At 53.2% G+C, this 27624-nt stretch overlaps 11 protein-coding genes across 11 annotated transcripts; 5 read left to right on the top strand and 6 right to left on the bottom strand.

Annotated features, from left to right (window-relative positions):
- Positions 1 to 672: 672 nt before the first annotated feature.
- Positions 673 to 5552, top strand: BO94DRAFT_471670 (putative C2H2 zinc finger domain protein; the record flags this gene model as incomplete). Its single annotated transcript, XM_025608393.1, has 5 exons — positions 673 to 728; positions 3119 to 3449; positions 3585 to 4671; positions 4798 to 5016; positions 5071 to 5552. Coding segments are annotated over 5 exons (2175 nt in total), but the record flags the coding sequence as incomplete, so codon positions are not given.
- Positions 5553 to 5785: 233 nt separating this feature from the next.
- BO94DRAFT_537524 (WD40 repeat domain-containing protein) lies at positions 5786 to 8529 on the top strand. The gene is made up of 6 exons (XM_025612292.1): positions 5786 to 6208; positions 6292 to 6390; positions 6456 to 6805; positions 6860 to 7228; positions 7285 to 8056; positions 8107 to 8529. The coding sequence occupies exons 1-6, from the start codon at positions 5983 to 5985 to the stop codon at positions 8328 to 8330; spliced, it is 2040 nt and encodes a 679-aa protein (XP_025465064.1). The 5' UTR covers positions 5786 to 5982; the 3' UTR covers positions 8331 to 8529.
- A 165-nt stretch (positions 8530 to 8694) lies between these two features.
- On the top strand, positions 8695 to 9455 carry BO94DRAFT_173050 (uncharacterized protein). The gene has a single exon (XM_025605928.1). It carries the CDS (start codon positions 8788 to 8790, stop codon positions 9253 to 9255), a length of 468 nt encoding a protein of 155 aa, XP_025465063.1. The 5' UTR covers positions 8695 to 8787; the 3' UTR covers positions 9256 to 9455.
- On the top strand, positions 9201 to 11264 carry BO94DRAFT_537522 (uncharacterized protein). The gene is made up of 4 exons (XM_025612291.1): positions 9201 to 9358; positions 9539 to 10135; positions 10187 to 10791; positions 10848 to 11264. The coding sequence occupies exons 2-4, from the start codon at positions 9657 to 9659 to the stop codon at positions 10967 to 10969; spliced, it is 1206 nt and encodes a 401-aa protein (XP_025465062.1). The 5' UTR covers positions 9201 to 9358; positions 9539 to 9656; the 3' UTR covers positions 10970 to 11264.
- A 192-nt stretch (positions 11265 to 11456) lies between these two features.
- Positions 11457 to 12369, top strand: BO94DRAFT_537521 (sorting nexin-3). Its single transcript, XM_025612290.1, has 3 exons — positions 11457 to 11863; positions 11932 to 12253; positions 12334 to 12369. The coding sequence occupies exons 1-3, from the start codon at positions 11786 to 11788 to the stop codon at positions 12360 to 12362; spliced, it is 429 nt and encodes a 142-aa protein (XP_025465061.1). The 5' UTR covers positions 11457 to 11785; the 3' UTR covers positions 12363 to 12369.
- Positions 12370 to 13051: 682 nt separating this feature from the next.
- On the bottom strand, positions 13052 to 16155 carry BO94DRAFT_548591 (telomere repeat binding factor family protein; the record flags this gene model as incomplete). The annotated part of the gene is made up of 7 exons (XM_025613408.1): positions 13052 to 13832; positions 13880 to 13909; positions 13971 to 15212; positions 15367 to 15390; positions 15597 to 15668; positions 15719 to 15733; positions 15821 to 16155. 7 exons carry the CDS (start codon positions 16153 to 16155, stop codon positions 13052 to 13054), a joined length of 2499 nt encoding a protein of 832 aa, XP_025465060.1.
- Positions 16156 to 17228: 1073 nt separating this feature from the next.
- Positions 17229 to 18746, bottom strand: BO94DRAFT_471322 (uncharacterized protein; the record flags this gene model as incomplete). The annotated part of the gene is made up of 3 exons (XM_025608377.1): positions 17229 to 17534; positions 17585 to 18064; positions 18126 to 18746. 3 exons carry the CDS (start codon positions 18744 to 18746, stop codon positions 17229 to 17231), a joined length of 1407 nt encoding a protein of 468 aa, XP_025465059.1.
- A 1967-nt stretch (positions 18747 to 20713) lies between these two features.
- BO94DRAFT_172687 (uncharacterized protein) lies at positions 20714 to 21474 on the bottom strand. Its single transcript, XM_025605927.1, has one exon. The coding sequence runs from the start codon at positions 21342 to 21344 to the stop codon at positions 20811 to 20813; it is 534 nt and encodes a 177-aa protein (XP_025465058.1). The 5' UTR covers positions 21345 to 21474; the 3' UTR covers positions 20714 to 20810.
- A 1964-nt stretch (positions 21475 to 23438) lies between these two features.
- BO94DRAFT_537516 (uncharacterized protein) lies at positions 23439 to 24009 on the bottom strand. The gene has a single exon (XM_025612289.1). The coding sequence runs from the start codon at positions 23811 to 23813 to the stop codon at positions 23604 to 23606; it is 210 nt and encodes a 69-aa protein (XP_025465057.1). The 5' UTR covers positions 23814 to 24009; the 3' UTR covers positions 23439 to 23603.
- A 566-nt stretch (positions 24010 to 24575) lies between these two features.
- On the bottom strand, positions 24576 to 25730 carry BO94DRAFT_548589 (40S ribosomal protein eS4; the record flags this gene model as incomplete). Its single annotated transcript, XM_025613407.1, has 4 exons — positions 24576 to 24915; positions 25077 to 25361; positions 25441 to 25578; positions 25717 to 25730. The coding sequence occupies 4 exons, from the start codon at positions 25728 to 25730 to the stop codon at positions 24576 to 24578; spliced, it is 777 nt and encodes a 258-aa protein (XP_025465056.1).
- Positions 25731 to 25950: 220 nt separating this feature from the next.
- Positions 25951 to 27565, bottom strand: BO94DRAFT_521839 (aspartate-semialdehyde dehydrogenase family protein). Its single transcript, XM_025610162.1, has 3 exons — positions 27249 to 27565; positions 26925 to 27182; positions 25951 to 26869 (listed from the first exon to the last, which is right to left on the bottom strand). Exons 1-3 carry the CDS (start codon positions 27274 to 27276, stop codon positions 26064 to 26066), a joined length of 1092 nt encoding a protein of 363 aa, XP_025465055.1. The 5' UTR covers positions 27277 to 27565; the 3' UTR covers positions 25951 to 26063.
- Between the last annotated feature and the right edge of the window lie 59 nt (positions 27566 to 27624).

Below are 27624 nucleotides of genomic sequence, written 5' to 3'. Positions count from 1 at the left end.
GATTCTCCGAGAATGTGGTTTCAAGACCAAGAGGACCCTGGTATGGTTGTCAAATCAAGCTCATGGGTACTAACAGGTACAGAGCTGTGCTGACGGACGGGACGACAAGAGACCTAGATCTTCACTCAGAAGAGACTAGGGGACAGGGAGATCGAAGATTACTACCAACAGTGGGGACGGTAAGACTATGGAGTATTTTGTTGTTTGCGTCAACCGCGATTAATTCTGCGAAGGATGAATGGGGGGCTATGTTCTGTTATGACTTATGAAGTCCATTGCCTGCATAAGCGAGCGATCACTCTGCTTCGTATGTAGTAGGTATCATGCGAACCCACCCTTAGATAGAGTTTGATGCCAGGACCTAAGTAGGTAGGGCGCATCGAATTCTGGTCCAGGCACGAACTTGCCCGTCCTATATCGCACGTTCCTGATACATCTCGCCAATTGGATTGAAGATTGGTGGATTACGTGAGACAGGTATCTACAAGGGTGTGGATGGATACCCAAGGCAGGCGGACGATTGTTGGGCCGTTTCCCCCGAAGTGTTGGGATCATGGTAAATCCTCAAGTGCTTGAGGATGCGACCATGAATCTAGCCGTTTCATCCATGCTGTGGCTGAGATCGGTTGAAATCTGACTCACTCTAGGAATTGGTCTCTGGACACTGCGAAGGATATGATCGGCAGCATGATAGGGAATAATGGCAGGTGTGGGTTTCAACTCGACAGGTGACAGAAGTCGGGTGGCAAATTCTTTGTGCATATCTGTTAAGCCAGTCATCTGATGCTGATTGTTAATAATTGTTAATGTTGAAACCCGGTTGTTGTACACGTTAATGTGACTAGCTCCCTCTTGGTGAAGCCACTACCCGAACAGGAAGCCAATCCGGACACCGTTGGAATGCTGCAAAGAGGGAGAAAGAGGAGGTGATCTTCGTACAGCCACAATGGAAGGCAGGGCATCGCATTGATGTCACCTCTTTCATGTAGAGATCGTTGCAACGCACCAAGCTCGATTAATGGGAGGGAGACTGAGATCTCTTGCTCCGCAGAACGGTGCTGCTGGTCTGCCTGAGTCTCGAGAGCATCACCTCGGCAGCTGGACTAAGTTCCGAGCGGCTTGGATAAGGTTGAGTCATTGGCGCTGATGCCTTAGGGATCGCGGTTATCGGCGGGAGAGCGGAAGAAGAGAGGCTCTCGCAAGTTGCAGTGTGGTGAGGCTGTGCTGCCTAATTACCCAGTAGAGGCCCAGAACATGATGAGGCCGACGCAGGATTTCACGCAGCTATGCAGCGAGTGCACCCTGGGGCTTGGTGATTGTTTCCTGCACCCTCCCGATATCATCCATCGTGGTCCGATTTCCCGGTCTAGCCACTATCAACGGCTTGGGGGAAAAAAAAAGAAAAAAGAAAGAAAACCACGGTATCATTTCCTAGGCGGGGTAAGTGCGAGTAAATAGCATTTCACCCTTGAAAGCGCATGAATCGCATTGATTTTGGTGGCACAGCCATCGAGGGTGATGGGAGGAAGTATCACCGTCTGGGGTTGTTCGAGACTCTGGGGCCGAATGATCTGGCCGCCCCTCCTCCTCCCTTAGTAGCTTCCTTAATCTTACTCCAGATACACTATACACCATCCTTAGGCAGGCACTCGTCACTAGGTGCTCTCTCGGACCTGCTGGTTCCCTGGAAGTCGGCGGACTCCGGAGTTGGGACGTAGAAGGTTTGGATGTTCTGAAGTCTTGCCGCCTCACTTTTGGGCTCAGGTACTCTGTTCAGTGTTCACTAGTCTGAAATCGAGGATGGTGAATAATGACATGGATGCTGGTTCTGATGCCATCTTCCGAGTCTAGACGGAGAATGGTTTCTATCTGCAGAACGCCCGTCTAACCACTTCATTTGCGCATTGTAGTACCTCCAGGGCTAGAACTCTCCACTGGTGATGGCGTTGATTTAGACCATTTGCCTGGGTACCAAGCACCTACTTAGAAATCTCTGTCCGTAGCGTCAATTTGGCTAGTAGTAGCAGTTGCTGACTACTGCCCAACAGCAAATGACCGTTCAGGATGTGTTTACACAGCACCGGCATCTGTTGAAGTCGCAAGCAAGAGGGTGAACGAAACTCGCTGATCGTCAAGAGAAACGTCTCATTGTGGATACAGTCGCTTGGTACCTTTTCCCTTGCATTTCAGGCCCCAGATCTACTCCCACTTTGGGACAGCTGTCTATTGATGACGTTCGTGTCGGCCAGAGTGCCTTACTAGTACCAGAAGGGTCCTGGACAAGGCTCTGAGATACGCTTGCACCGCCGGTCAGATTACAGCGCAGACGTCACGGCAAGCCTCCATAGCATCCATCGGCTTAACAGTACCAGGTAATACGGGTATGACTGACTGACTTGCCTGGTATTCAATGAATTACGCCGTTTCGGTGGCAACTATAAAGTAGGGGTCATCATCCACCCTGACCATGCTCGTCCCCTTGATCCTGGATTCTACTCGAGTTTCACAGTCAAGACGATCTAACACCAGCTTCAGGTCTAACCCTTTCCAAACTACCTCACGCACCATCCTTTTCTGCATCTCGCTTCTTTCTTGGTTTGGCTGTGTCTGTCAGCTGGACAGGGGCCCTCCTGATATCTATCTTCACCTCGTCTTGGCTTCCATTCCTTCCCATTCCCACCTGTCAAATTGCCCTTATATTTCATCTTCTTGTTAGGGTAGTAGCTGTCTCATCTATCTCTAGCACGTCATTATTTTAGTGGCACCAATGGAAGATGGCACAAGCAACAACGGGGCATTTCCGTCCTTTCCAGGCGACTCCTCGGGCTACCGACCTCAACGACTTCAGGTTCCATACCTGTTGCCTGTTGGGATTCTTGATGCTGCCTCGGTAAGATCTCATAAGAGTAATTCTTATCCAAGCAAGTAACTTACCTGACGTGAAGCAATATACTTCATCCTCGATTCCTTCGCCGGTGTCAACCTCGAGAAGCATGAGTCCCTTTGAGGGCTATATACAAGCAGATCTGAGCTTCGTTACAGGTGACAACAGGAGCGACCTCGCAGGTATATCAGGCGGGTTTGGCGATGGCATCCCGGCACCACCCCTGCCTGCGAGCTCGAACCCAATCCCGATATTAGTACCCCCTGCTGACATGCATGTCAACAATCTCAATGCTGCCCTGGCGCAAGTCACCATCGCACTTGAAGAAGTACTTTCACAGCGGGGAACAGAACGTCTCTATGAGATGAAGGACTTGCTCAAGGTCAACTACAATAGACATATCGCCATGATCCAGCACCAAATCGACACTGCTGAGCATTCGCCCCACTCCCCGGTCTCTTCGGTCTCGCATGACAGCATGCTTAATCGGGTCAGGTATATCTGTTACCTCTGCTCTCCGGAGGAGCGCAAGATATATCAGGCTCGAAGCATTTTCAGACGGCATGTGTCCTACAGACACCGTCCGCAAGCGATATACGGGTGCCTTGACCGTGGTTGTCCTTGGATAACAGCAAGGCGGGACAAGGTCCATTGCCACATGAGGGTCCATCACAACTACCCATTGCGAGTGACCAGGGAGCAATTATATCTCCTTAAGACTATATTGCCTCCACCCGATGTGTGTGGACTTTGCCCAAAAACGGTCAGCTGCTGGGATGAGTACTTCAAGTGTGTCTCCGAGCATTGTCGCATTGGAAACAATTCGACAAGCACTAGCGCAAGCCAGAGTAGACGAGGTAGTGATGATCGTGGAGGGGGCGACAATGGTGGAAATGGCTACAATGGACACCACTTTCCTGGAAATGGCTCCGGGGCGAATGGTCCGCAGCTGTTCTTCCCATCTGGCAACAGTGGAGCTTCTTCATCGCATGCTGGCCAGAACTATGGCTTCCAAGGCAACGATTTCTCCAACTGCGCGAACATTGCCGAACACGTTGATAATAAAACAACCTTGAGCGAGTCTAGTGGCGGAACAGAAGCCGGTCTAGATTCAGACTCACGGCCGGGTTCCAGCACAAGTGACGTGTCTCATGAAACCGTGAGCAAGGGACCATCGAGCCTCGTAAGCCAGAACTTGTCCCTAATGCGAAGAATCCATCCAACGCAACATGGAAGATGTGATTCGATTCAGCGTGGCAACGACTGCCCGCCATCTAACTCATACGGGCCAGTTTCAAGACGCCTCTCAGACGACGCCCGTCATTGCATACCACGGTCTAACAGCCCTTTTGACACACCTCCTAGACCGGATCCCCATCATGTGGCTAATGGGTCATGGTGCCGGAGTTGCGGGCATCTTTTGGACGATTGCAACAAGTGTCACCCTAAGAAGGGAACGGTTCTCAAGTGTCATATGTGTGCAGATATTGCCTGCAAGACGCACGACTTTCGAGAGTGTGGGCAATCGAGAAACTGCGAGCAAATTTTCGATGGCAACAATCTGTCTATGTCAGATCGTTCAGTCTCAGATGATACTCGATCCCTATCGCCAACCGATCAACCAGGGGGTTTACCTGGCCATGACGATGACATCGCTGATGCGGTCCATGGAGAACACTTTCACTCAAGCACGACGACTTCTAAAATGAATAGCCAGAAGTCCGGTATTCTACAGTCGCACATGCACAAGGCCTCAAGTATTGACAGCCTCGGTTCTCTTTGCCCAGGTTCTCATGCTGCCTCTACAAGCCTCGTGGACCATGGCGCAGTGGCATATCCCGTGGCCACGAAGCTCGATACACCAGGCTCTGAGGGATTTGGTTGTTCACTCGGTAAAAAGATACGACGAAAAGCACAAGTGACTGCGCATGATAATGGCCATGGTGACTTACTTGGGACCAAGAAGATGGCTCAGGCATGCAGTATGCAGTCTCTTATGAAGTTGCAACATGAGTTGTACAGCGTTCTCCCATTATGTGTTCTGACTGTTGTGGAAGACTTCCTCAATCATATGCAAATCTGTTGGTTGATATACGAAGCATTCATCTTCCACTCAGCAGTACTCTCCCGGCGTGCGTGCTTGTCCTACCCTCTTCTGATGCATTGCTGCTAAACATTGACATTAGAGGTCGGCCAAAGGGGCTTGACACTGAAAACCGAACCAGCCATCAACCGACGTTTTCCATGCTATCCATCGGGAAACCTGCGGCACAGCACCCCAGCTAGACGTATTTCGCGTAAAAGACACGCCCAGTTGCGAGCGAAACTGCATGTCGTCTTCGAGCTCATCAAGCTCCATGCCGCTGCCACAAGGAAGAAGTCTAGGATGGGCCCATTGATGGATGCCCTAGAGCCAGAACACCCGGAGTCTCGCGATTTCAACGCTAAACTTCAAGTATCCGATTCATCTGCCCAGGGCCCCCAATATCTCCAAGTGATGTTCATTCGCGGTACTGAAGCGGTAGGAGACGTTCTCTCTAACTTGATAACAGACGTCGTATTCGCAACGGAAGAGGAGCTGGAACTAATCAAGCCCGTTTCGGCGTATATCTCGACGTTCTTTAGAGACAGATCGATGTGGTCCGTGGGGGAGAGTCTGATTCAATGACCCCACTATATAGAACGGCCTTTGGTTCACTGTTGTACTTCTTTTAGCTTTCTTTCGATTCCCGATTCCCACTGTGACGTGTTATGAGTTTTGCGATATCCGATGCATGTTAATACGTTTATGACTTTATGATTACAGATGAATGTGATGCCAATAATCATGATTACTCTCAAATTCCATAGCCGGCGTCGGGGATAGGAGTTAAGGGCGGACACGCTCTCCGAGATGACATAACCGACGGTATCGATAAGCGGTGCCAGCAACGAAAGCGAGGCCATCTCGGAGCAGACCTGCCGGCCAATTGAGACGCAGCCCCGGCACCTCGCTTTTCTTTTTATCCGTCCGTTGCTATTGGAAGTCGGCTGTTGTCTGATATGATCCCCGTGGTGGATTCACCGACTGCTCGTACCCCTCACGTCTTCGGCCGATCATGAGTGCGTCTGGCTCGCCCCCCGCCGCCGGCGACCAACCGGGGTCTCCGTCCCGAGACCCTGGAACTGTATGGCATCCCGCTAGGGAGTGGCTCGAGGCGGACGAGGACGAGGATGACATGGATTATGAATCGGACTTGATCGATTCAGGCGACCGGGACGAACTAGATGCTGAGCCGTACGAAGATGAAGACGAAGACGCTGATGCTGACAATCATCGCCTCGGTACATCCCTGTCATCTTTCCCCATCCACGCTTTTACCATACATATGGCTGATATATTCCCCCACTTACTACTCTTGTGGCAGACCACGAATTGCATTTAGGGAATATACACATCGAATTCTCCATGGATGAGTCGGATCAGGACCAGAACGCCGAGCCCCAGGAGGGAAGACATAATAGAGGTAGCTTGCCTTGCCCGGAACATTCACTTTGGCGCAGTCCTTGGGACAGATACTTATTGTGGCAGTTTCTGCAGCTCGACTCCTAAACCTGTTGGCTTCGAATGGCCTGCGCCACATTCTCCATTATAATGGGCTCCACGACGCCACCGTTCCAGATGAGGAGGAGGATGACGATTACGAATTTGGCTTCTTCGGGTATCGGCGACGAGCACGACGATCGGGGGGCCATCAGTTCCCCAAGATTCCGAGCGACGAAGGAGCGAACCTGATGGGATCTGGCGATTTCGGATCGAACCCTCATTACGTTGACAGATTGAAGAAGCGCAAACGGTCCCTTGCAACGAAGATAATGTGGCGAGAGCTGGGGGTGAATGTGTCGGGGACGCAGAGAAGGGACGTACAGTCAATAACTCAGGTGGGATTTGGATAAGAGGTACGACAGGCTGTGTGCTGACACTTTGAGATATAGGGTCTCATTCCTGGCTCCGCTGCGGATAAGATCATTCACTACGACTCGCGGTGCTACTCGGGGCAGTTCTCGGACGACGGGAATTTCTTCTTCTGCTGCGCCCAGGACTTCAAGGTCCGCATGTACGACACCTCCAATCCGTTTGAGTGGAAGTACTACAAGACCGTGGACTATCCGTTTGGGCAATGGACCATCACCGATGCCAGCCTGAGTCCGGACAACAAGTTCCTGGCGTACAGTTCGATCCGGAACCTCGTTTGCCTTGCGCCCACGGACCCGGCGGATACCTCAGACCCAGCTATTCTAGATCTATCGTCGGTTTCAGGGAGGAGAGGTGGGCGCGGAGTGTATGGCAGTTCTCATTTTGGAGTATGCATGACATGCCGATGATTATATCCATCCTGTCTCGTCTAACTGGTCAATAGATCTGGTCCATTCGATTCTCGGGCGACGGCCGGGAGATTGTGGCTGGCACATCCGATCAATCGGTCATCGTCTACGATCTGGAAACACGCCAGTCCGTCCTGCGACTGCAGAACCACGAAGATGATGTGAATGCGGTCTGCTTTGGAGACAAGTCGTCGCCCCATATCCTTTATTCGGGCTCTGATGATACCACTCTGCGAGTGTGGGATAGGCGCTCGATGGGAGACGGGCGCGAGGCCGGCGTGTTCATAGGACATACAGAAGGGTTAACTTATGTGGACAGCAAGGGTGACGGGCGATACGTACTTTCCAACGGCAAAGATCAATCGATGAAGTTGTGGGATCTGAGGAAGATGATGACAACCGCAAAGTTCGACACGATCGACGTCAACCGATACACGACTGGCTTTGACTATCGATTCGAACCGTACCCCGATGACTACTACGAAGCGCACCCCCATGACTGCTCTGTGGTGACGTTCCGGGGCCACCGGGTCCTCAAGACTCTGATCCGGTGCCATTTCTCGCCCCCGGGGAGCACGAACTCGAGATACGTGTATTCGGGTAGTGAAGACGGTAAGGTCTACGTGTATAATTTGGATGCCACTCTCGCAAGAACGATCGATGTTGGGACGGCGACATCCAACTCGCGCCCGCGCGATCCCGACATCTTCACCGCTGCGTATGAGATCCGTAGCAGCCGCAGTGATATGCTGTGGAAAACGTGTGTTCGGGATGCCAGCTGGCACCCGAACAGCCCTATTTTGGCGGGTAAGTACCGTACCGCCTGGCGTTTTCGTGACATGGAACTGACTTTCCAGCGACTTCTTGGAATGGCTGGGGATTGTCCACTGGGACGTGCACCTTGCATACTTGGAACGACGGGGCCGAGAGCGATGAAGGCGACCCGCCGGTGGCGGGCAACTACGACAGCAAATTGAAGCCGGTGCGTGAATTCAACATGTTCAAGGAGTCGATGCAGAGGCGCAGTCGACCTGTCCAACGATCCCCACTGGATGATGAGACGTACTATGAGTTATGGTGATAGATGGTTTTGGATATATGGATTCAGCATTTCTTTTTCGGGTTGGGGCCGCCAATGAGCGCGAACTGGCTGGACGAACACGAGGGCCAAAGTCTCCAGAGGGTGGTTGAAATGGCATAGGAATGGCACATAGAATGTAATTAGCTCGTAGCCCAGGATAGTTTATCGATAACACGGCCACATATATGCCAAATCTAGGCCTGTCTATGCCTGCACTATGAATAGCACACGCTCCCTCCGGGTTGATCGTGATAGGCCTGAAAAACCAGGTACTAGTAGATGGTGTATCCAGAAGGGAGCACTCCCGACCAATTCATAGGCAAAGGAATCGAGGATTTGACCATCATGACGATATGTGAAGTATAGCCGACTGGATGGGATTGACGCGTCCAGGCGATTCTGGGGTCCGGAGCGGCAGTTGCGCCGGTCCGAGCAGCGGTCCACCCGCGCCTTCGAGATGGATGGCAGCAGCTGGCCTTCCTTCTCTCTTCTATCGCGCTCCACCGGCTCTGCTGCTTCTTCGGACACGTCTTCGCAGGGATCATCTCAACCAACCAATCCTTCCATCCATCCATCCGACATATTCCCCCCTTTGCAGACAAACCTCTCATCGCAATCCTCCCTATTGATTTCCTTCTCGCCACTCCCTCAGCGCTGGCACCGGTGTACACAGAGCTTCCTGGATTACATCAGTCTGCGGGAGGCTTTTGGACTAACTGCGCTCTCGACTCTGTTTGCTGGATTTTTCTTCTCCCTTGCCTGTACTCTCGTCTGGAGGGCTTCTCGGACCTGTTCTCTAGCCACGCTCTGCCTACCCGGCAGCAGCAGATCCCGCGGCGCCGCATCTTGTGTGGAATTACTTTTCATCCCCTTCTTTTCGTTTGGAGACACTCTCGTTCTACATTCCCTGTACTTGCAATCCTGAAACAAGGAGCCCTCATCCTGCGCCTGCATCCCCGTTTCAGAGCTATCAGATTGACGGACTGGTGACGTGTTTGTTCTTTTTGAAGCTGTCTTCGCTTCGGATTGTACGTATCATCAAGCCTCTTTATCCTGTCGTCGCACCTGCGATCCACCTCTGCCCCTGTGAGCTTAAGCCAAAAGTGCATCTACCCCGGGCTATGTTCCCGGCAGTTTGAAATACCCGCAGAAGCCTTGGTGGTTGATGAATGATTCTCTCCTTGCTAATTGACGGCCGGTGTCTACAGACATGTACTTCCCTTGTTCTCATCGATCCTGAAACTTGAGAGAAAGAACCCAAAGGAGGACTGTATATCCACAGACAAGCAATCAAGTTGCCTTGAACCCGATCCATAACTAAGCACGATGGCCACAGAAGATGATAACTTCGATATTGACATCTATGGCGATGGGGGTGGCTACAACGCCAATGAACAGGACTACAAGGCTGAGGACGAGATGAAGCATGATGACACAGAGCTGATTCTAGACGCGCCCGATGCACAGCCGAATGGCAACCCCAGCCAAGGCACCGATGGCTCGTCCGACGGGACTTTGAAGCCGGACAGTGAAACCGCTTCCCATAATGAACCTGTAACCCAAGCGGGCCCCGCCGCCCCTCAGCCGACCCCCAAGGAGACGCCCGCTCCCCAGCAGGGAGTGAAGCGCAAGGAGCACGACGACCGCCCAACCGACCCGGATGCCACTTCAGCACTGCTCATATCGGATTTGTATTGGTGGACCACGGACGACGATATCCGCGGCTGGGTGAGCCAGGCTGACTGCGAGGCGGAGCTGAAGGATGTAACGTTCAGTGAGCACAAGGTGAACGGTAAAAGTAAAGGGTAAGCTCAGGCAGGACTTCTGGTCCGGTAACGGGGACTGACTGTTTGCAGACAAGCGTTTCTTGAATTTACTACCCTGCAGGCGGCTACTGCGACCAAGCACAAGATCGACTCGTTCGGCGCGGCGGGACAGCGCAAGCACATGGTTACTTACACCAGCCCTCAACCGAACCCGTTCCGCACATTGCCTAAAGATGCGCCCATGCGTAAGGACAACCAGGCGCGGTCCATGTCCGGCGGCTTCAATTCCCCCAACCAGAACATGAACTTCGGCATGAATAACATGGGTGGTGGTGGCTTCCGGGGTGGTCGGGGCGGATTCAACAACCGGGGCGGCATGTCCGGGGGTATGGGCAACTTTGGAGGCAACCGCAACTTCCAGAACCCGATGGGTGGATTCCAAGGGCCGATGGTTGGCGGTGGGTTCCAGGGCAATCCCATGGGTATGCAGAGCTACGGCTTCAACAACCGCGGCGGCATGATGGGCGGGATGCGTGGCGGGCCCGGTGGAATGCGCGGTCGCGGCGGCGGCATGGCAGGTCCCAACATGATGGGCATGCCGGGGATGAATCCGATGGGCGGTATGGGTATGAATGCGATGCCCGGGGGTATGAATCCAATGATGGGAGGGATGGGTGGAAACATGGGGATGCAAGGTGAGTGAGGCGAGGCATACATACGGGGTGAAGATAGACTAATGGCATTCATTCAGGACAAGGTGGATTCCAGGGACCAACCCCGGGCTTTAACCAGGGCTTCTTCCCTCCTAACCAGGGAGTGGGCGGCGATGGGTCGTGGAACCCTCACGGGGCGAAGCGCAGTCGCCAGGAGTAATGTCTCTTCTCTACCTCGTGGTCTCAATCAATGGCCAGAGAGCATGTCGGTCTCTGTACACCTGATTACATTTATTGCTTGGTTGCTGGGTCTGTTGCATGGTTCGGGGGAAATTGGCATTATCAGCAGTATTCAAGGACAGCTCGGGTGTATTAGACCAATCCAAGGTTATGTTGCATTTATACCCTGTAAGCTTAGTTGTGTGTTCTGTTGTGTTGTTTTTTTTTTTTTGGAGTTGTGGAGTTGTGGAGTTGAGGGTCGAATATGCTGGATAATAAACTTGATTAGCTGATCCTAGTAATAGTAGTCATAGTAGATAGTAGATAGATAGACTAGATAGACTATGAAGTATAACCAAGTGATAATAACTTAAATACGAACTGCTCCGTATAGCGGAATGGAGCAACAATGCGCCGAGCTGTCCGATCGGCGGAATTACGCACCTCGCCGGCTCAGTGTCAGTCTTGTCCCTCTTATCTCCTCTCCATCGTCATCTCGCCTTGGTCGCTTGTTCTCTCCGCTACACATCCTGCACCTCGTGTCAGCTCAATCGCTCCGCTCAATCCGGGGTGAATCCGCCCACTTGCCTCTGACCCATTCCATCCATCCGCGACTTGCTTCATTGTCCGGAATCCATACCCGCACGCAAGGTACTACTAGGCAGCGCGCAACTTCCCCGCGATCCCCACCACCAGCACCAGTCACGACTCACCACCACCACTTTACCACACGAGACATACACCCAGCACACCACCAACACACACAACATAACCCACCACCAAGACCTCCGCCCCAGCGCACGCACCCATCCCCAAAATGCAAGCCGTTCCCGAATCCCGCCAACAAACCTTCGAGGAAATCTACGGTCCTCCGGAGAACTTTCTCGAAATAGAAGTACACCAATCCCCAATCCCCAGTTCCCTCCCCTCCCCTCCCCCCAAACCCACTAACCCATACTCCAGGTCCGAAACCCTCAAACCCACGGCACATCGCGAAACATGTACACCTCGTACGAACTTGTCTGCCGGACCAACATCCCCGCCTTCAAACTCAAACACAGTGTTGTTCGGCGTCGATACTCGGATTTCGAGTACTTCCGGGATATATTGGAGCGGGAATCGACGAGGGTGACGATTCCGCCGTTGCCAGGGAAGGTGTTTACGAATCGTTTCAGTGATGATGTGATTGAGCATCGACGGGAGGGGTTGCAGAGGTTCTTGCAGATTGTGGCGGGTCATCCGTTGTTGCAGACGGGGAGTAAGGTGTTGGCGAGTTTTATACAGGGTTTGTTTCTTCTATTTCGTTCGGTTCTTGGGGGAAGGGGGTTGGGGTATTGGGGATTGTGCTAATTGTTGGGTTTATAGATCCGAATTGGGATAGGAATGCTTGGTAGAGGGGTGTGAGGTACGATGAGGGAAGGGGGGTAAGAGAGGGAGAGAGGGAGAGGATCGGGTGTGGTGTGAGAACGAACGAAGGAAAGGGGGGGGGGGGGGTATACTGGAGTGGTAATGTGTCAGTGGGATTGATATCTACTGTCTATACTCTAGACAGATGGGTATGAATGATACTTCTGATATCTGAAGACAAGGTACCAGTACGACATGGTCGGTGCGGTGCGGCATAGGTAAGGAGTCCTGCTTCCTTCTATTCCTTTCCATTCGATTCATTTTCCAGCTCCTGTCGGTCTTCTGGCGGATTTCTTCGTGTTTTGTATCTAGCGTTATATCATTCTGTTCTTGCGTCTATGTTTTATTCTATCTTGCTTGGTATGTGAAGGGGTGCAATACTGTCTGTTCTATGATGTGTATGGCATTATTAGTTCCCGAGGTCTATTCTAGTGAAGTCTATTGGTAGCAGTCGTCTATTCTGGCGCTCATTCTGCCTGCCAGTATCGCCTAACCAGTAGCGGATATACTTCTCCGAACATTCTCGCTAATATGTCAGTTCAACACATTTCTGCAGCACGCCATGGATGAAACAGGGATGTCGTAGCTAATAAACAACATGCTGGTGCAGGTAGAGTATCTAACAATACCATCATGGCCAGTCTACTGTAGCAAAACTAACATCCATAGCTCATATCTATGCAAGCTCATCCCACATCATCGGGGCAAGCGTATTATCCGCCCAGGACGCTTCCCCCGACCCATTCTCGTCCAGCGGAAACGGAAACACCCCTGGCCCAGCACTGCTCGAGCTCTCATGCAGCCCCTGCGGCGGTGCCGGAGGCGCCAGCGCAGGATCAATGGGCCCGCGTGCGTGGGCACCAGGTCTGGGCCGTGCAGGTGGCCCCGGTTCGTTGCCAGGAACACGCTCTTTGCCCTCTTTCAGGCTTTTCCCATGCAGGGTTCGTCCACTCACGGAACCCCCGTCCCGGTAAGCGTGCGGAAATTTCGTCCGGAATCGGTCGCGCAGGTCTGTGGCCCGGCGATGGCTCAGGTTTAAGCGTTTGTCCTGCTGGATCAGTGTCCATTGGAAGCCGTGTACGGCGTACCCTTTCAGCAACGCCTCGTCCTCCACCACCGTGAACGGCCGTCGAGAGCGTCGCCGCGATTTCATGGTAAAGTGTGGTTCGGGGATGCCTAGAGACGCTAGCGTCGATGTCGATCTACTAGAGAGGGTCGGGGTGGTTTTGGAGAGAGAGCTGTTCTTAGTGGCCTTAGTGCCTTTCGGGTCAGCTTCCTTGGAGCCGGAGGACTCGTTTAAAATCACGGCACTCCCGCTGCCATGGGACTCCGCAGGACGTGGGTATGGCAGGTGGATTTTCCCCGCTTGTCCATCGGAACCTTCGGTCTCCGCTCGCGAGAGGGCGTTGGCGAGCGTGTCATGCAGTTGCTTGGTGGCTTCATTGGGGTCCGCCGCCCTTGGAGCAGATTAGATGCGCACAGCTACGAGAACCGTCGGACTCACCGGTACGCCCACGGGCAACAGACACGGAACCTAGATGGGACTTAGTTGGCATCCAGTCTGTCCTCCACGTCCACCCACGGCTCGACCATACCTATCTTTCAAGTTGGATGCGCTGCGCTTGTTGAACTTCAACTCGGGCTGGGCCAGAATCGCCGTCCAGTTGCCAATCCCGCACTTGACCACCCCGCGCAGCAGGGCTGTTGTCTCCTCCTCGGTCCACTTGCGGAGATTCTTGCGAGACCGGCCGCGTGTCTTGGGCGACAGTGGCTCGGCATTTTCCTCCGCGGAGGCGTCTCGGGGATCAGTCTCTGTATCGGTCTTGTCGGATCTCGTCGGTTCCACCGCAGTGACCTCGTCCAGCAGTCCACTGGTGATCTCCCCGTCCGCCGTGCGATCGATCGGGGAGTCCAGGATTTCCTCAATTCGGCCCTCTCGTCGTTCCATGATCTGGCTATCTGCAACAGCATTAGCAGTGAATAAGGCGGGCTCCACAACCGCGCTGGCCCGGGATGGTTTAGTCAAGAGCTGCGTGATCGAACCAGGTTCGATCGGGGGGAGCAGGGCCGCATTTGGAGGCGGCTCATTGAGACCATTCAGAATGGCAAAAGGCCCAAAGGGCGGCGGCCGCTGCTCCTTGTGGGCCTGGGGAATGGGCAATTGCAGGTGCTCGCTGAACGTCTCCGTCTGGACGCCCAAACGCCGGCGTTTGCGGAAGTGGAGACTGTCGTCATCGAACGAGTAGGAAAAACGTTCCAGGGCGCGGAGATTGACAAAGGCCGGTAGAATTGGCCGGGGCGGTGGGGGATCTAAGCTGAGGAGCGAGTCCACCGAGGGTTCCGTCTTCTTGGGCCGGGAAATCACCCCGTCGGGGGCTCCGGACAGGCCCGAGTCATTGCGAACGGGGAGGATGGAGGCGTTGTTGGTGTTGCTGGGGGCATCCCGGACGCGGCTGGCATTAGGCTCAAGCGGGGAAGGAATGCCTCGGAGACGGGACACGGGCTGGCGGAGGGGAGCAATGCGGAGAGTCTGAAGCTGGGGGAGTTCGCGGATCACCGACTCGTCGAAGGAGCGGGTGAAGGAAGCGTTGGAGTCCATAATGGGGGGGAACCCATTCGGGGGACAACCCATGCGGGAATGAATCACTGGGGGATAAAGAACACCATGTAGCATGAAAGGGATGCCACGAGGCAAGGTGCCATTTTCACAGTTATTGTTGTTGATAGATGATAGGTAGTAGTGAAGTAGTGAAGTAGTGATTGATGGAGGAGGCCAGCGGAAGGCCAGCGGAAGTCCCGCGGAGAAATGAGCAGATGGCTGAGCGGCTGAGTCAGCACTGCCCGGCAATGCAATGCAGATGGATTCATGATATCATCTATCACTCTTGGAATTGACCGGGAGCAAACAGACAGTATCTAGAGAATTTGATGCTAGATTCTCAGTAGCAACTTGTTTTTTCAGTATGTACAAGAAACCACCAGTCAACACACCTTTTTTCATGCGTCTTACCCAGACTGTATCCAAGTAAAGCAGTCAACCCATCTTCAAGGTACTACTACTACTGCAGTATCCCAGCCAAGTACCTCTAGAAGTACCCCATACAAAAGTACAACAAGTATACAACAAGCGACATTGACAGGAGTCAATACAATCAACCAGATAACTGGAAGCTCGTACAGAAAGGAAAAACTGTTTACACTCCGCCGTCAACCCCACTAACCCAATGCAGTAATCAGCTCTCCCCAGCTCCATCTCCATCTGTCCATCTCCATCTTCATCTCTCCACCAACACCTGTAGTATACACCACCACTCCCCAGTCACTACAACCCGCCTTTACTCACCCTCGCCCTTCCAAACTAAAACAAAAAAGAGAAGCAATATCTGAAATCAAATCCAAAATGCCCCTCACCCTCCCCCGCTCCATCCTCCCCCCAATCCCCTACCTAATCTTCGGCATCCTCGAGCCCATCTCCCTGTACGTCTCCCCCCTCCCCATACCCAATCCCTTCAATTCCCATCTCGCTAACCAGCCCAATAAACCAGCCTCTCCGGATCCCTCTACCCCCATCTCCACCCCCAAGACTTCATCCTCTCCCAAATCCCCCTCAACCCCGACGAAACCAACACCATCACGCCCTCCTCCCTTTCCCTCGCCTACCAACTCTCCAACATCTACTTCCTGCTCGCTCTCCTCGGCATCTCTTTGATCCATTCTACCTCCGAGCCAATCGTGGTCCGAAACTATCTGGTTTGTTTGGCGGTGGCGGATGTCACGCATATTGCGGCGGTGGGGTGGGGGATGGGAATGGAGAGGTTCTTGAATACGGGGCAGTGGAATGCGCTGACGTGGGGGAATATAGGTGTTACGGGGTTGTTGTTTGTCTTTAGAGTGGTGGTTTTGGGGGTAGATTGGGGGGCATTTCTTCCGGTGGGATTAGTAGTCTTGGGGGGGAGAAGAGGGCGAATATTAAAGAGGGTCCATTGGGGATTAGGGATGAGGGGAAGGACCAGGGGGGAAGTGTTAAGGAAGAGGGGAAGGGGAAAGAGAAGAAGGGGAAGGGCAAGGGGAAGGGGAAAGGGAAAGGGAAGGGCAAGGGGAAGAAGAGGGTGTGAATCAGGAGGATGGGTATGGAATGGATACTATCTACGGATTACGGAGTGGGTAGCTGTGATGAGGGATGTGTTGACAAGGCTGTACGTAACTAAATCCGCTATGACGAGGGCAGCAGGCGATGTTGTATGATTGACATCACCCTATAACACTACCCTATGTAGGCAATGGTGTTGCCTCTCTGTCGGTGTGATTGATACCCAGTATCCCCGGCCCCGTTGCCCCCCAGTAGTGATTCGTGACGCCACCCGTGATTGAGATCGACACCGGCGATTAACCCGTCGTGCTTTCAACTTGGTCGGAGCTAACTCGGAAGCATCCGGACCCCCTATCTAGACTCTACTACTATGTATGTACTAGCAACATGACTATTGGCAATGGTCTAGACCCGTCTCACGTGTGACGGCTGTCATTATCCTACCATGTACGTCCAAGGCTCGGGTGAAAGGAAGACTCACTCGGGCTCTCAGCAGAGTCAGCATGGACAAGGTCAGTCAGGTCAGATCTAATTTAGTATAGGTAGAATACAGCCCAAGAAAGAAACACAGGATCACCCGAAAAAGGGGGACAAATCAAGACAACGAACGCCCACCAGATAGTCCCTCGTCGCCACATGCTACTTCTGCTGCCACCAATTATTACGCGTCATTGTTGCCTAGCGTTTGTCCATGCCATGCTCCCCGAGCTCAGATGGCGCCGCCACGTGTTGGTCTCCCTGAGCGACCCGCTCCCCGACGGCCCTAGTGGAGATTGCTCCGGAGATTGCTCGTCTGCAACCGCTGGAACAGCTGGTGCAGGGCTGGCGGGCCGTGCTGCTGGTACTCTCGAATGTGAGGGAAGAGAAAAGGGATGCCTGGCCGCGTCTCAAACTCCTGTCGGTAGGCCACGAAGTTCTCCGCCGGGTCCAACAGGCCCGCTAACTGAGGGAGCACCGGGTTCGGCGTCGTTGTGTTGTTGCTGTGGATCTTCAGAAACGAGTTGTTGTATTTGCAGACGCCGCTGAGGATCGCCGCGAAAGAATGGTAGTCGTGACGATTGTACAAAGACTGTACCCGGGTCAGTTCATTCCTCCGGCTCGCTAGGATAGTAGACCTACCTGCACAACCTCCTGGATGTATCCGATCATCTCGGGCAGCCCGGAGCAGCACTCCCACACCGCCATGCTCAGCAGCTCCCACGTCACGAGCAGTCGTTTGATAATGGCATCCGGCTCCACAAAGCTTTTCTGGCTCAGTCCCGAAAAACAGTCCTGGTCGACACCGGTGATCGTTTTGGCAAAGTCGTCGGCCGAAGTCGATGCCGTCAAGCCCTCCAGAAAAGAAAAGTCAACCATAAAGGGCTTTGTCCAGTTCATCTCCCGGACATGTACGTAGGTTCGTTGGAAACGCGCTGCCAGGACGGAGAGCACCTTCAAAACATCTTTGAGACTCGGTGGAAATGTGAGGAAGAGTTGTTGAATGGGTCCCGAAATGAATTCAAAGCCCGGGGACGATGTTCTCACCGGCACCGCCTGTCTGAGGTCACGGAGGCACTGGTGCACTGCCCGGTGGGCAAATGGGCTGCGAGAACGAAGATGCTAGAAGCGCGTCAACGGCATGCTGAAGCCTTGGGATAACGGGCACCGGCTGATCACGTACCTGTTCTACCTCCATGTACCGGGGCAGATCCTCCGGGAACATCTGCAGATAGTGAATTAGGTGAATATAGAGCGCCGTATGCTGTTTTAGAAACCATTCCACCGATGGTTCCGTGAAGGTCAGGGAGTAGCGGACCAGCCCCTCGAACGAGATCCGGGTGAAATGAAGATGGCTCTCTGCATCGATGGCCTCCGCAATTGCTCGAGGGGTCATGTCTCGATCTCGCTGGGTCGGGAACCAGTCCCAGGAGACGAGAGGAGGACGGGTCATCCGGCACCGTCGGAGGATCTCCTCGACCTTCTGGAGAGGGGACAGGCTGTCCACAAAGGGCGTCTCCTCCGGGTCCACGAGCGAGACCAGGATTGCGCTGATGGTATGGGGATCACGATTCTGGAGAATCGTCCGGGGGAGGTTAGCGTTAGAATAGAGTCCAAACCGGATCACCCGCTGGATTTCCCGGGGGTCGAAGGCCCAGAAAACCGTCGCGGCCTCGTCTTCCCACCACCGATATTGAACGAAGAATGAAGGGATTTCGGTCTCCGATCGAAACAGCAGCGGGTAGGCCGGCAGCCCTGGCATGGGCATGAACGGCAGACTGGCCGACGGCGAGTACGCAGACATGTCCGCGATATCAGAACGGCTCAAAGGCCCTTCTTCGAGCAAGGAGAAGAGAAAGACGAAGCTGTCTCTGTTCACTGGAGGAGACTACAGTTTAGCAACCGATCAACATGGTGATGGACAGGTCCCATGGGAGAAACGGCGGAGCTGGCTACCTTGTTCCCTGGGACCTTTTATCCCTGCAGGCGTAGTACCAAGGTGTGATCGGAACCAAGCCCCCCCGGTGCCAGGCCGTTCAGCCGTACGATTCTAGAACCTCCAGGACCAGGCATATAGGGTAGGGAACAACGACGTCAGATGGAACAGGCCGGCACTAACCTCACGGGAACGGGAATGCAGAGGGCTCGAGCTCAACGCAACGGACGTATACAAAGGAAGTAACCGTCGACGCAGGGAGAGAGAAGATGGATGACCAGGTACAGACAACGGGATTGATCCAAGCAACTAGCTCTATTGTATTGCACCATGCATTGCATTGAACCACCAGAGAGAAACCGAAGAAGCTGGACACGACGAAACGATAGACCTTATCTTACCAGCCGGCGCAGGCCAATTCTCCTTCAACTTTGCCACGTTTGACAACTCACGAGGAAACCTGGATGGACGAGGGAGCTCCCGTCGACGCCCGCGCTGCTTCTGCTGCTGCTACTGCTGCTGATGGGTGCATCTGAGCGGCCAAAAGGCATGGTGGACAGTGGCGCATTACAGGACAGAAAAAAGTAGGAAAGACGAGGGCTGATCCTGATCCGAACCACTGGGACCCGGGAGCCAGGTTAGGCCAAGGACGGAGATTACCTTGGAGACAAGAGCTGAATTCATGGCCAGGGCCTGGCTGTGGGCCGACTCAAATCAGTCCAGTTGCTCGCCGCATAATTTAATCCTCGACTGGCGGCCAAGGAGTGCATTATTCGGCCCCTGGGAGACCGTTAGGCCTTGGAAAGGGCTCCCCACATGGGCTGTGAATAATCAGGATCCGGCATCAATAATCGTTATCCCCATAAATAATCGGACCGTTTGGCAATAGTATGGCCGATAATAGCAACAATAACGGTGATGGGCGTCAGCCAACGGCGGGCCAGTGGAACGAACCGATGGCATATCGGGGTAAAAAAAGGAACATGAGATAAAAGGAAAAGAAATAAAATCAAATATAAAATTGAAATCAAGAGAAAAAGAAAAAAAGGGAGAAAATCAAAAGCAAGAAAAGAAATTAATAAAAGAAAAAATCACGAAAATAACCCAAACGAGAAACGGAGAGAGTGAGAGAGGAGCGGTCAAGCAAGCACCAGGATGGAAACAGATAACCCAGGACGTGCACAGCAGCACAAGAGGACCCGGCCATGCAGGACTATTTGATTCTGGAAGGTTCACCTGGTCCCATCTCATCAGAAAAAGAGGCGACACACACCCAGACAGCGAGAGAGAGAGAGAGAGAGAGAAATCAGATCAATCGAGTTGGTAGAGCCCGGCCCTGAAGCGGTGTACATTAATGAAGTCAATTATACATCAGCCTCTGAGGGACCAACCAGGCAGTCGAGCCGACAATGCCTGCAAGAGGCTGCTTCATCAAGCGCCAGGAACGGCTGTAATGGTGGTACTGTGATACATGTCGTAAAGATTGTAAGTGGGTCAACTTATATAATCATGCTTCTGCCGTTCTTATGATATCAAAGTCTGCTGTTATGTAACTATTCAAGGAATTCGAATTACTAAAGAAAGTAGTGATAAACATGATTACATGATGTGTATGGCTTCAGATCCTTACTATTAGGGGAAGCGGTACAAAGGCGGAAGGGGTGTCTAGAATCGCCACCGGAGGCCCACTTACAATCTTTACGACATGTATCACAGTAGTAGTAGTCATCTGTCATCATGATGCCGAAGCGTCCAGCGTGGATCCTCGAAGCCGCCGTTCTTCGCGGGAGAATCCACCGGCCATCTATCTAGAATTCTAGATACGGAGCCCTGGCTAGACAATTGGATGGATAGACAGATACACGGCCGGTCACACACACACACAATCCCCAAAAGAGATTGGGTAGCTAGCAAGCTCTGCTAATGCTGTGACTAAAAATTAGTTGTCCTCGCCCAGCGAGCGCCATCCAGCAACCCAGAAAGTGTATCGCCAGTGATCGGGCGATGGCGATCGGGATGGGGTTGGAGAATCCTTCTAGGGCCCCAGTCCAAGGTGGGCTGATTAGACGTCTCCGACCCATCGTCATTGGTCTTCTTTTTTTCGACGGCCTTCCATCTCGGATCGCCCCCAGATGGGGATTGAAGGCCGGCGATGCGATGACGACTGCTGGCCCTGAACTCGTCGGACGTTTCCAGTGTCACCCTCGACCCCGGAGTCGTTGCACTTTGCAGAGTCTCACAGACCGGGGACAGGCAGGCAGAAAGGATTGAAACGCATCCGGAAAGAAATAAGAAACAGAAAAAGAGAAAAGAAAAGAAAAAAAAAAGAATAAGAGAAAGAGGGGAAGGGGAAATCCAAGTGGACAAGAAGAGCTCGTGGCTGTGGGTGGCCGGCCAAAGCCATGCTGTGCTCCACCAGCCAAAGGCATCGTAGGATCCCTCCTTCACCCTATCAATCCCAGCCATCTGTTCTCCAGTCGACCATCTCGCGTTTCCCGTTCCCTCGGTCTGCCTCTAAGGTTCTAACCCTGAGGAACACTCGCCCATCGCCTAGTTGGAGATAGCCAGACAGGCTAATTTCACCACTGGGTCAGATGGCGGGAAATTAGTGATCGAGCATCTCCACTCAGACCAGAGCGTGTGGCGCAGGGGAACAAAAGGATTGAGTCGGGAGGCCCGCCAGGATACCCTGGCCGGTCTCTATCTATCTACTCCGTACGGGGGTGATGGGACGTCCCGATGCTCAGAAAGGGACAAGAGTAAACCTTAGGTTCAGCCATCCGAATCATCCTGCTGTAACCATCGGAAGCGTAACTTGGGGTTGCAGAGAGCCACAGCAGCGCCTCTGCACTGCTTCCCTCCACGTTGTGCCAGACAACACCTTCCTGGGGATAGGCGACCATCCAGGAATCTCAAGAGAATAATGCAGGAGGCAGTTGGGACTGGGAATAGGAACGGAGTACTCCGGCGAAGGTACGCCGGGACGGGGCCCGTCGTCGCGACCCGCTCATTCTGTGGAGAGGCTTCCCGGCAGCTCAGGTTGGTAGACTTGTAGGTAGGTAGGTAGGTAGGTAGGTAGTAGGTAAAGTAAGTCAGTTGTTACTACTAAGTTGAAGCTTACCAGTCTGTGTCACACCTCGCCACTTTGTTTTTCTTGTTTTTTTTCTTGTTTTTTGTTTTTTTATTTGTTTCTCTTTCCCGGTCTTCCTTCTTGGCCGGACTTTACGACGAGCATGCGTGGTTACCTTCTTGCAGAGCTATGGCTGTGTCGCTGAGCTGTCGCCTGCGGAGAGGGAACCTGGAACCTCGACGCCCCCGGTGTTTGTTGAGTCCAGACTTCCGCGGACAGGAGACGAATAGGCGGGCGGGGGTGGATGGCCACAGCCATGGCAAGCTGCGACTATCGATGGGTGGCTGACTGCCTGTATGTAGGCGAGAGGAGCCCGGCTGCAATAACGCAACGGTTGTCGAGACCTTGACAAATCCCAGTCACTGTTTCGGCGTCCCGTCATCCAGTGTGCACTCATCGCCTTACTTACATAGATACATGCCTCTGCCTCCCGCATGCGGTGACGTTGGCGAAGACAATATCTTTCATCATCCGTCTCCCGTGCAGAAGCGTGGGGGCTCCTGCCACTACCCAGAGCCTATCGTAGATGATCCCATAGGTTGTATACGCATAACTCGGGGACCGTCTCTCCCTGAACAGCGACAAGGTCCCCAGAGAATGGCATCCAACGACATCCAGCGACATATCCACCCGTCTAGGTGTGGCCTGCTGTATCCGATTGGCTCCTGGCGTGCAGCATGCAGGAAGCCTGACTCGGAGTCTAAGAAAGTATGTATGGTGTGCGTGGACGAGTGCGTGTGTGTAGAAGCAAGTCCAAGAGCGGGCTATGTCACTGTGGCTTGAGGCAAACATAGCGAAGTCTTCGCTCACAGGCTGGTAGGTATATAATCTTCGTACTCATCTACCAAATGGAAAGGGCCACTGCCGCGCAACTTGCTCTGTGCGGTCTGGGTCCCCGGAGTCGGATAAGGATATGTGAATACCCATGGGCCATCGGACACCGTGATACAATGTGCAATCCCACCCTTCCCTCGATGATCGTCTCACCTTGGTCATTCGGACCATTCATGCCGGTATCCTGCCTGACCTGGCAAAGAGGCATCCAAGGGCCTAAGGTACCACCATCCAAAAAGGAAGAGGTGGGCACACCCGAAAAGGGCCGAGGGGGTAGGGGAAAAAAAATAAAATAGACCCAGACGAGGTGCTCCCGCAAGTGATGGATCGCAATCCCACCTACCCCGATCCTGCTCTGAGATTAACCGATCTATCCCGAGTGCAAGAAGGCTGACTCGGGGAGGGCGTCCGACCACGGCGATGGTCGAATCCGGACACTGGTTCTGATGGTATCTGTTATCAATCACAACTGGACCGCCAGAAATCAAGAGAGATCGCCCAGCCAAAGTGACTTGTCAGTGACTTGACGCGCCTAAACCATGCGACTGATGTTTAGTCGTGGCTAAGCCTGCATGGTCAGCACCCGTTTCGTTTGGCACTCCTGTGAAGCCGAGCATCCGTCCAAAGGGACGCCAGCAGGAAGAAGTATCCAGATGAACTCCCTATTGTCCTCCAGTACGAATAGACCTGGAGCTGCACCTGCACCAGCATCAGCACCAACACCAGCACCTCCAACCCGTCCTTTGTCTCCTCACTCATACTTACTTCGCTTCTTGGGTCAACTCCTCACTAACCCCCTCTAGACTAGGTGGGAAGGAGGAGAAGGAAGAGGACAAGATCCATATTAACCTGCAGCAGCCCAGTTGACGTGTTACATTCCTACTTGTAGCCTTGTAGGCGGGCTGAAGGAGGTTGACTGGTAAACAAATCAAGGCGGCGGCGCCGAACCCCAGAACGAATGGCCGGGCCATAGTCCGATGATGGGTCGAGCTGCCCCGGTGCTCTTCGGCCAACTGCTCCGACCACTGGCCACTCCACATCACAAAGTGCATCTTCCCTTTTCGACCGGTTGGTTCCCGGCTTGAATGTGAGACGTAATTTGTGGTGGTCGTCCTCTGCATCCAGGATCGCCCCCCCCAGCGTCGTAGCATCCCTGCCAGAGGTCACGACGCGACGGACTCGACCTTCTGGGCGCTGCTCGAATCGAAGATCGAGTGACATCGGCGCGAATCTTACGTGGACTAGACCTGCTGGGCTGGATTGCAACCCCCCACGGAATTGCTCCGTGGATGATATGGGTCCGGGGCACCGACTGTGACCTGTGTCAGGGTCGGGATTTGGATCTGGGAAAGAGATAGATTGCTGAGAGAATGGGGAAGGTTGCTAGGTTGCGCCAAGGGAAGGAGCAGGATAAGGTACGTCGGCTCATGACCGGACCAGATACGAATGGATGGAAGATACTCAAGACAATGGTATCATAAGATGGAAACGTAGCCAGACTTGGCATCTTGACCTTGCTTTAATGTACAGACCTACGGAACAGTGCAGTGCGACCCCAACGAGTCCCATATGTCCTGTAGACAAATCCTTCTCTTTTTGTTCTGGATAACGCTTCATATATTATCGTAACCGGCGTCATACAGGTCCACAAAGTAAGACAAGATGCCGTCGCCCCAGCGGATTTTTCAACGCTTTTGTTTTTCCGGCAGCCTACATGACTTACCATGCCACATCTACTGGAGGGCACGGCGGCGGTCACGCTCCTCAGCGATGGAGAGCTTGACACCCTTGCCCTTGGGCAGGGAGATCCAGGGCTTGTCCTGACCGATGACGAAGACGTTGGACTCACGGGTAGCGAAGGTGTTGTCAATGGCGTCCTTGATGTGGACGATGTTGAAACCACCATCGTGGCGCTCACGGTGGGTGACGACACCGACACGACCCATGTTACGTCCACCGGTGACCATGGCGACAACACCAGTGTCGAACTTGACGAAGTCGGCGATCTTGCCAGTGGCAACCTCAACCTTCACGGTGTCGTTGACCTTGATGGCGGGGTCGGGGTAGCGGATGCTGTAAAAAAGAGCTCTTGTTAGCACCGAATTTTCTTCATAGCGGCTCCTTACTGCGTTCCAGCAAAGAACTGCGGTTCTAGTTCTGTCGTCCTCCGCCGATCAACCAAAACTTGGTCCAACGACTGAATGACGCGGAACTTGCAGAGAGTATAAACTCACGTTCTCGCATCGTGCGTAACCAAGAATGGGATCCCGCCCTTGCCGAGCTGAACACGCTTGACCTTGCAGAGCTTGTACTCAGCCTCCTCAGCCTGGATGCGGTGGACGGTGAAGCGACCCTTGGTGTCGTAGATAAGACGGAAGTTCTCGCCGGTCTTCTCGACGCCGATGACGTCCATGAAACCAGCGGGGTAGGTAGGGTCGGTGCGGACCTTGCCGTCGACCTTGATGAGACGCTGCATGAGGATCGCCTTGGTCTCACGGCCGTTCAGGGCGTACTTGAGACTAGAACCTTTGTTAGTCCACCGATTCTCCATCTAGTTTCGTTCGATTTTTTTTTTGGTTTCTCATCGAGGGTTCGTACCGGTTGCGGATGAAGACGATCAGGGGCAGGCAGTCCCGGAGCTTGTGAGGACCGGGGGAGGCCTTGGGAGCGTAGGTTCCGGACATCTTGTCCAGGAGCCAGTGAGAAGGCGCGCTAAGGCGCTTCTGGTGCTTCTTACTGTACAAGCATCGCGGTCAGTTTTCAGTCCCTCCAATCTTCAAAATCTCTGCCGTGGCCCAGGTTTGCCTGTGAAAACCCGCTTTCGACGGCGACCTGGCCGTGTGCAGTGAAAATATCATAAGGCGTGTAACTCACGGTCCGCGAGGCATCTTGGCTGCTTTGTCGACTTGAACCGGTTAGTTGTCGGAGTGTCGCAAGAGGAAAGAAGGAGACTTCATCGACTGATATCCAAGCCTCCCGCAATTTTCGCTTAGCGGCTGGTGCTGGTGGGCTTAGCCCTAGCACTAGTCCGGATCAGCACTCCATTCCACTACACCCAATTGGCACTAGTGCCGTGGGTCTGCCATTGTTATGTAATACAGATTGGGTCTAGGCTTGATTTGATTGACTGTTGATGCTTTTCGTAGTCTAACTACCTAGGTAGAAACAAAAGGATATCTGACGCCGTCTGAACGCTATATGCCATAGATCTTTTAACACATTTAGATGTATCCCTTGATGACAGCAACCTCCGCATTGAGGATGGATGATCCAGCAGCGCCGATAACGGTGTTGTGCGAAAGCGCAGCAAACCGGATATCGAAGTAGCCACCTTCCTGACCTTCGCGCACGCGCCCAACGCTAACGGTATATCCCTTAGAGATGTCCCGATCAAGTCTAGGCTGGGGTCTGTCGGGCTCATCGAACACGCGGATAGCCTGTGGGGGCGCAGAAGGGGCGCCCAGCTTCTGAGCTTCCGACTGGTATTCTCTCATGGCCTGCGCAACCTGCTCGGCGCTGGGTGCGGGGCGGTTCTTGAAGCGCAAAGAGACGAATGCCATGTGGCCATCAGTAACTCCAACGCGGGTGCAGGTGGCGCCAACTCTAAGACCCGACTGCTCGTCAAAGGCGGTAGCATCGGCGTTCAAGGAGCCAAGAATCTTCTGAGCTTCGTTCTCCAGCTTGTCTTCTTCGCCACTGATGAAAGGAATCACGTTATCGAGGATATCCATGCTAGGAACACCTGGGTAACCAGCTCCGGACAGAGCCTGCTCGGTGAAGACCTCCACCTCCTCAACAGGGCCAAACTTGGCCTGCAGGGCTGCGAACGGGATAACAATGCCGATCACGGCACAATTCGAGTTGCAAACCAAGAATCCTTTCTTCAAGCCGAAATGTTTCCTCTGGTGGGGAATGAGGTCCAGATGCTGGGGGTTGACTGTGGGGACGACGAGGGGGACAAGCGGGTGCTTGCGGTAGTTCTTCGCATTCGAGAAGACAGGAATCTCGGCCTTGATGAACTCCATCTCTGGGAAGTTCGAAATCAGTAGGGAATTGTGTCGCCCAAGAAGAGAATCACATACCAACATCACCAGCGATATCGCTGTTGAGTCCAGAGAAGACAAGGTCGCAGTCAGCAAACTTCTCGGCCGTGCAGTCACGGAGGACAAAATTGCTGAGTCTCTCAGACATAGCGGTAGTCTGCTTCCATCTCACGGCATCCTTGTAGCACTTGCCCGCAGAACGTTCCGACGCACCAACGGCGTGAAGCTCCAGGAAAGGGTGGTCTGCGAGCAATAGGATGAATCGCTGACCCACGGAGCCCGTAGCGCCCAGGACACCTGATTGTCATTAGCATGAAAGCTCAGATCCAGCAAAATACTAGTCCTGTGATTGTATGTCCATACCGCACTTCTTCTTGGGATATGATGCCATTTTCGTCGGTCGGTATGCGATTCGCGTGGTCTAGCGTTTGTTAATTGATTTCCCTCAATTATATATTCAAAAAAACAACGGAAAATAGTTGAGCAAATCAGGGGCGTCAAGAGCGTCCAGTTAGGACAACCACCATTGAGACATCGCCAACATTACGTTCGGCGAGTTCAAGGATAGAAGCCCCGCAAGGGATGAAAACACATCTTTATCTCCATGATCGGACTCGTGCATGCAAATGGCATAGTAGATCACATTGTGACATTGCAAAAAGGCAAAATTCTGATTTAGGCATATACTAAAAAGAAGAATTGCACTCACCTCTTGGATAATGATGCGGAAGGTGAAGAG

This window comes from Aspergillus sclerotioniger, assembly GCF_003184525.1.
Source record: "Aspergillus sclerotioniger CBS 115572 chromosome Unknown BO94scaffold_23, whole genome shotgun sequence".
Taxonomy (NCBI): domain Eukaryota; kingdom Fungi; phylum Ascomycota; class Eurotiomycetes; order Eurotiales; family Aspergillaceae; genus Aspergillus; species Aspergillus sclerotioniger.
The sequence above is the reverse complement of the archived record's forward strand: the minus strand, read 5'-3'. Positions and strand labels throughout refer to the sequence as shown.

Coding starts and splice junctions, on each gene's coding strand:
- BO94DRAFT_537522 (XM_025612291.1), top strand. CDS start 9,657: ATGGCCACAGAAGATGATAACTTCGATATTGACATCTATGGCGATGGG. Junction 10,136..10,186: donor GTGAACGGTAAAAGTAAAGG/GTAAGCTCAGGC, acceptor GACTGTTTGCAG/ACAAGCGTTTCTTGAATTTA. Junction 10,792..10,847: donor TGGAAACATGGGGATGCAAG/GTGAGTGAGGCG, acceptor GCATTCATTCAG/GACAAGGTGGATTCCAGGGA.
- BO94DRAFT_537524 (XM_025612292.1), top strand. CDS start 5,983: ATGAGTGCGTCTGGCTCGCCCCCCGCCGCCGGCGACCAACCGGGGTCT. Junction 6,209..6,291: donor TGCTGACAATCATCGCCTCG/GTACATCCCTGT, acceptor CTCTTGTGGCAG/ACCACGAATTGCATTTAGGG. Junction 6,391..6,455: donor GGAGGGAAGACATAATAGAG/GTAGCTTGCCTT, acceptor TTATTGTGGCAG/TTTCTGCAGCTCGACTCCTA.
- BO94DRAFT_521839 (XM_025610162.1), bottom strand. CDS start 27,276: ATGGCATCATATCCCAAGAAGAAGTGCG. Junction 27,183..27,248: donor ATATCCCAAGAAGAAGTGCG/GTATGGACATAC, acceptor AATGACAATCAG/GTGTCCTGGGCGCTACGGGC. Junction 26,870..26,924: donor CGATATCGCTGGTGATGTTG/GTATGTGATTCT, acceptor CGAACTTCCCAG/AGATGGAGTTCATCAAGGCC.
- BO94DRAFT_172687 (XM_025605927.1), bottom strand. CDS start 21,344: ATGGCTGGGATTGATAGGGTGAAGGAGGGATCCTACGATGCCTTTGGC.
- BO94DRAFT_537516 (XM_025612289.1), bottom strand. CDS start 23,813: ATGGCCCGGCCATTCGTTCTGGGGTTCGGCGCCGCCGCCTTGATTTGT.
- BO94DRAFT_537521 (XM_025612290.1), top strand. CDS start 11,786: ATGCAAGCCGTTCCCGAATCCCGCCAACAAACCTTCGAGGAAATCTAC. Junction 11,864..11,931: donor AGAACTTTCTCGAAATAGAA/GTACACCAATCC, acceptor CCCATACTCCAG/GTCCGAAACCCTCAAACCCA. Junction 12,254..12,333: donor GTTGGCGAGTTTTATACAGG/GTTTGTTTCTTC, acceptor TTGGGTTTATAG/ATCCGAATTGGGATAGGAAT.
- BO94DRAFT_173050 (XM_025605928.1), top strand. CDS start 8,788: ATGGATGGCAGCAGCTGGCCTTCCTTCTCTCTTCTATCGCGCTCCACC.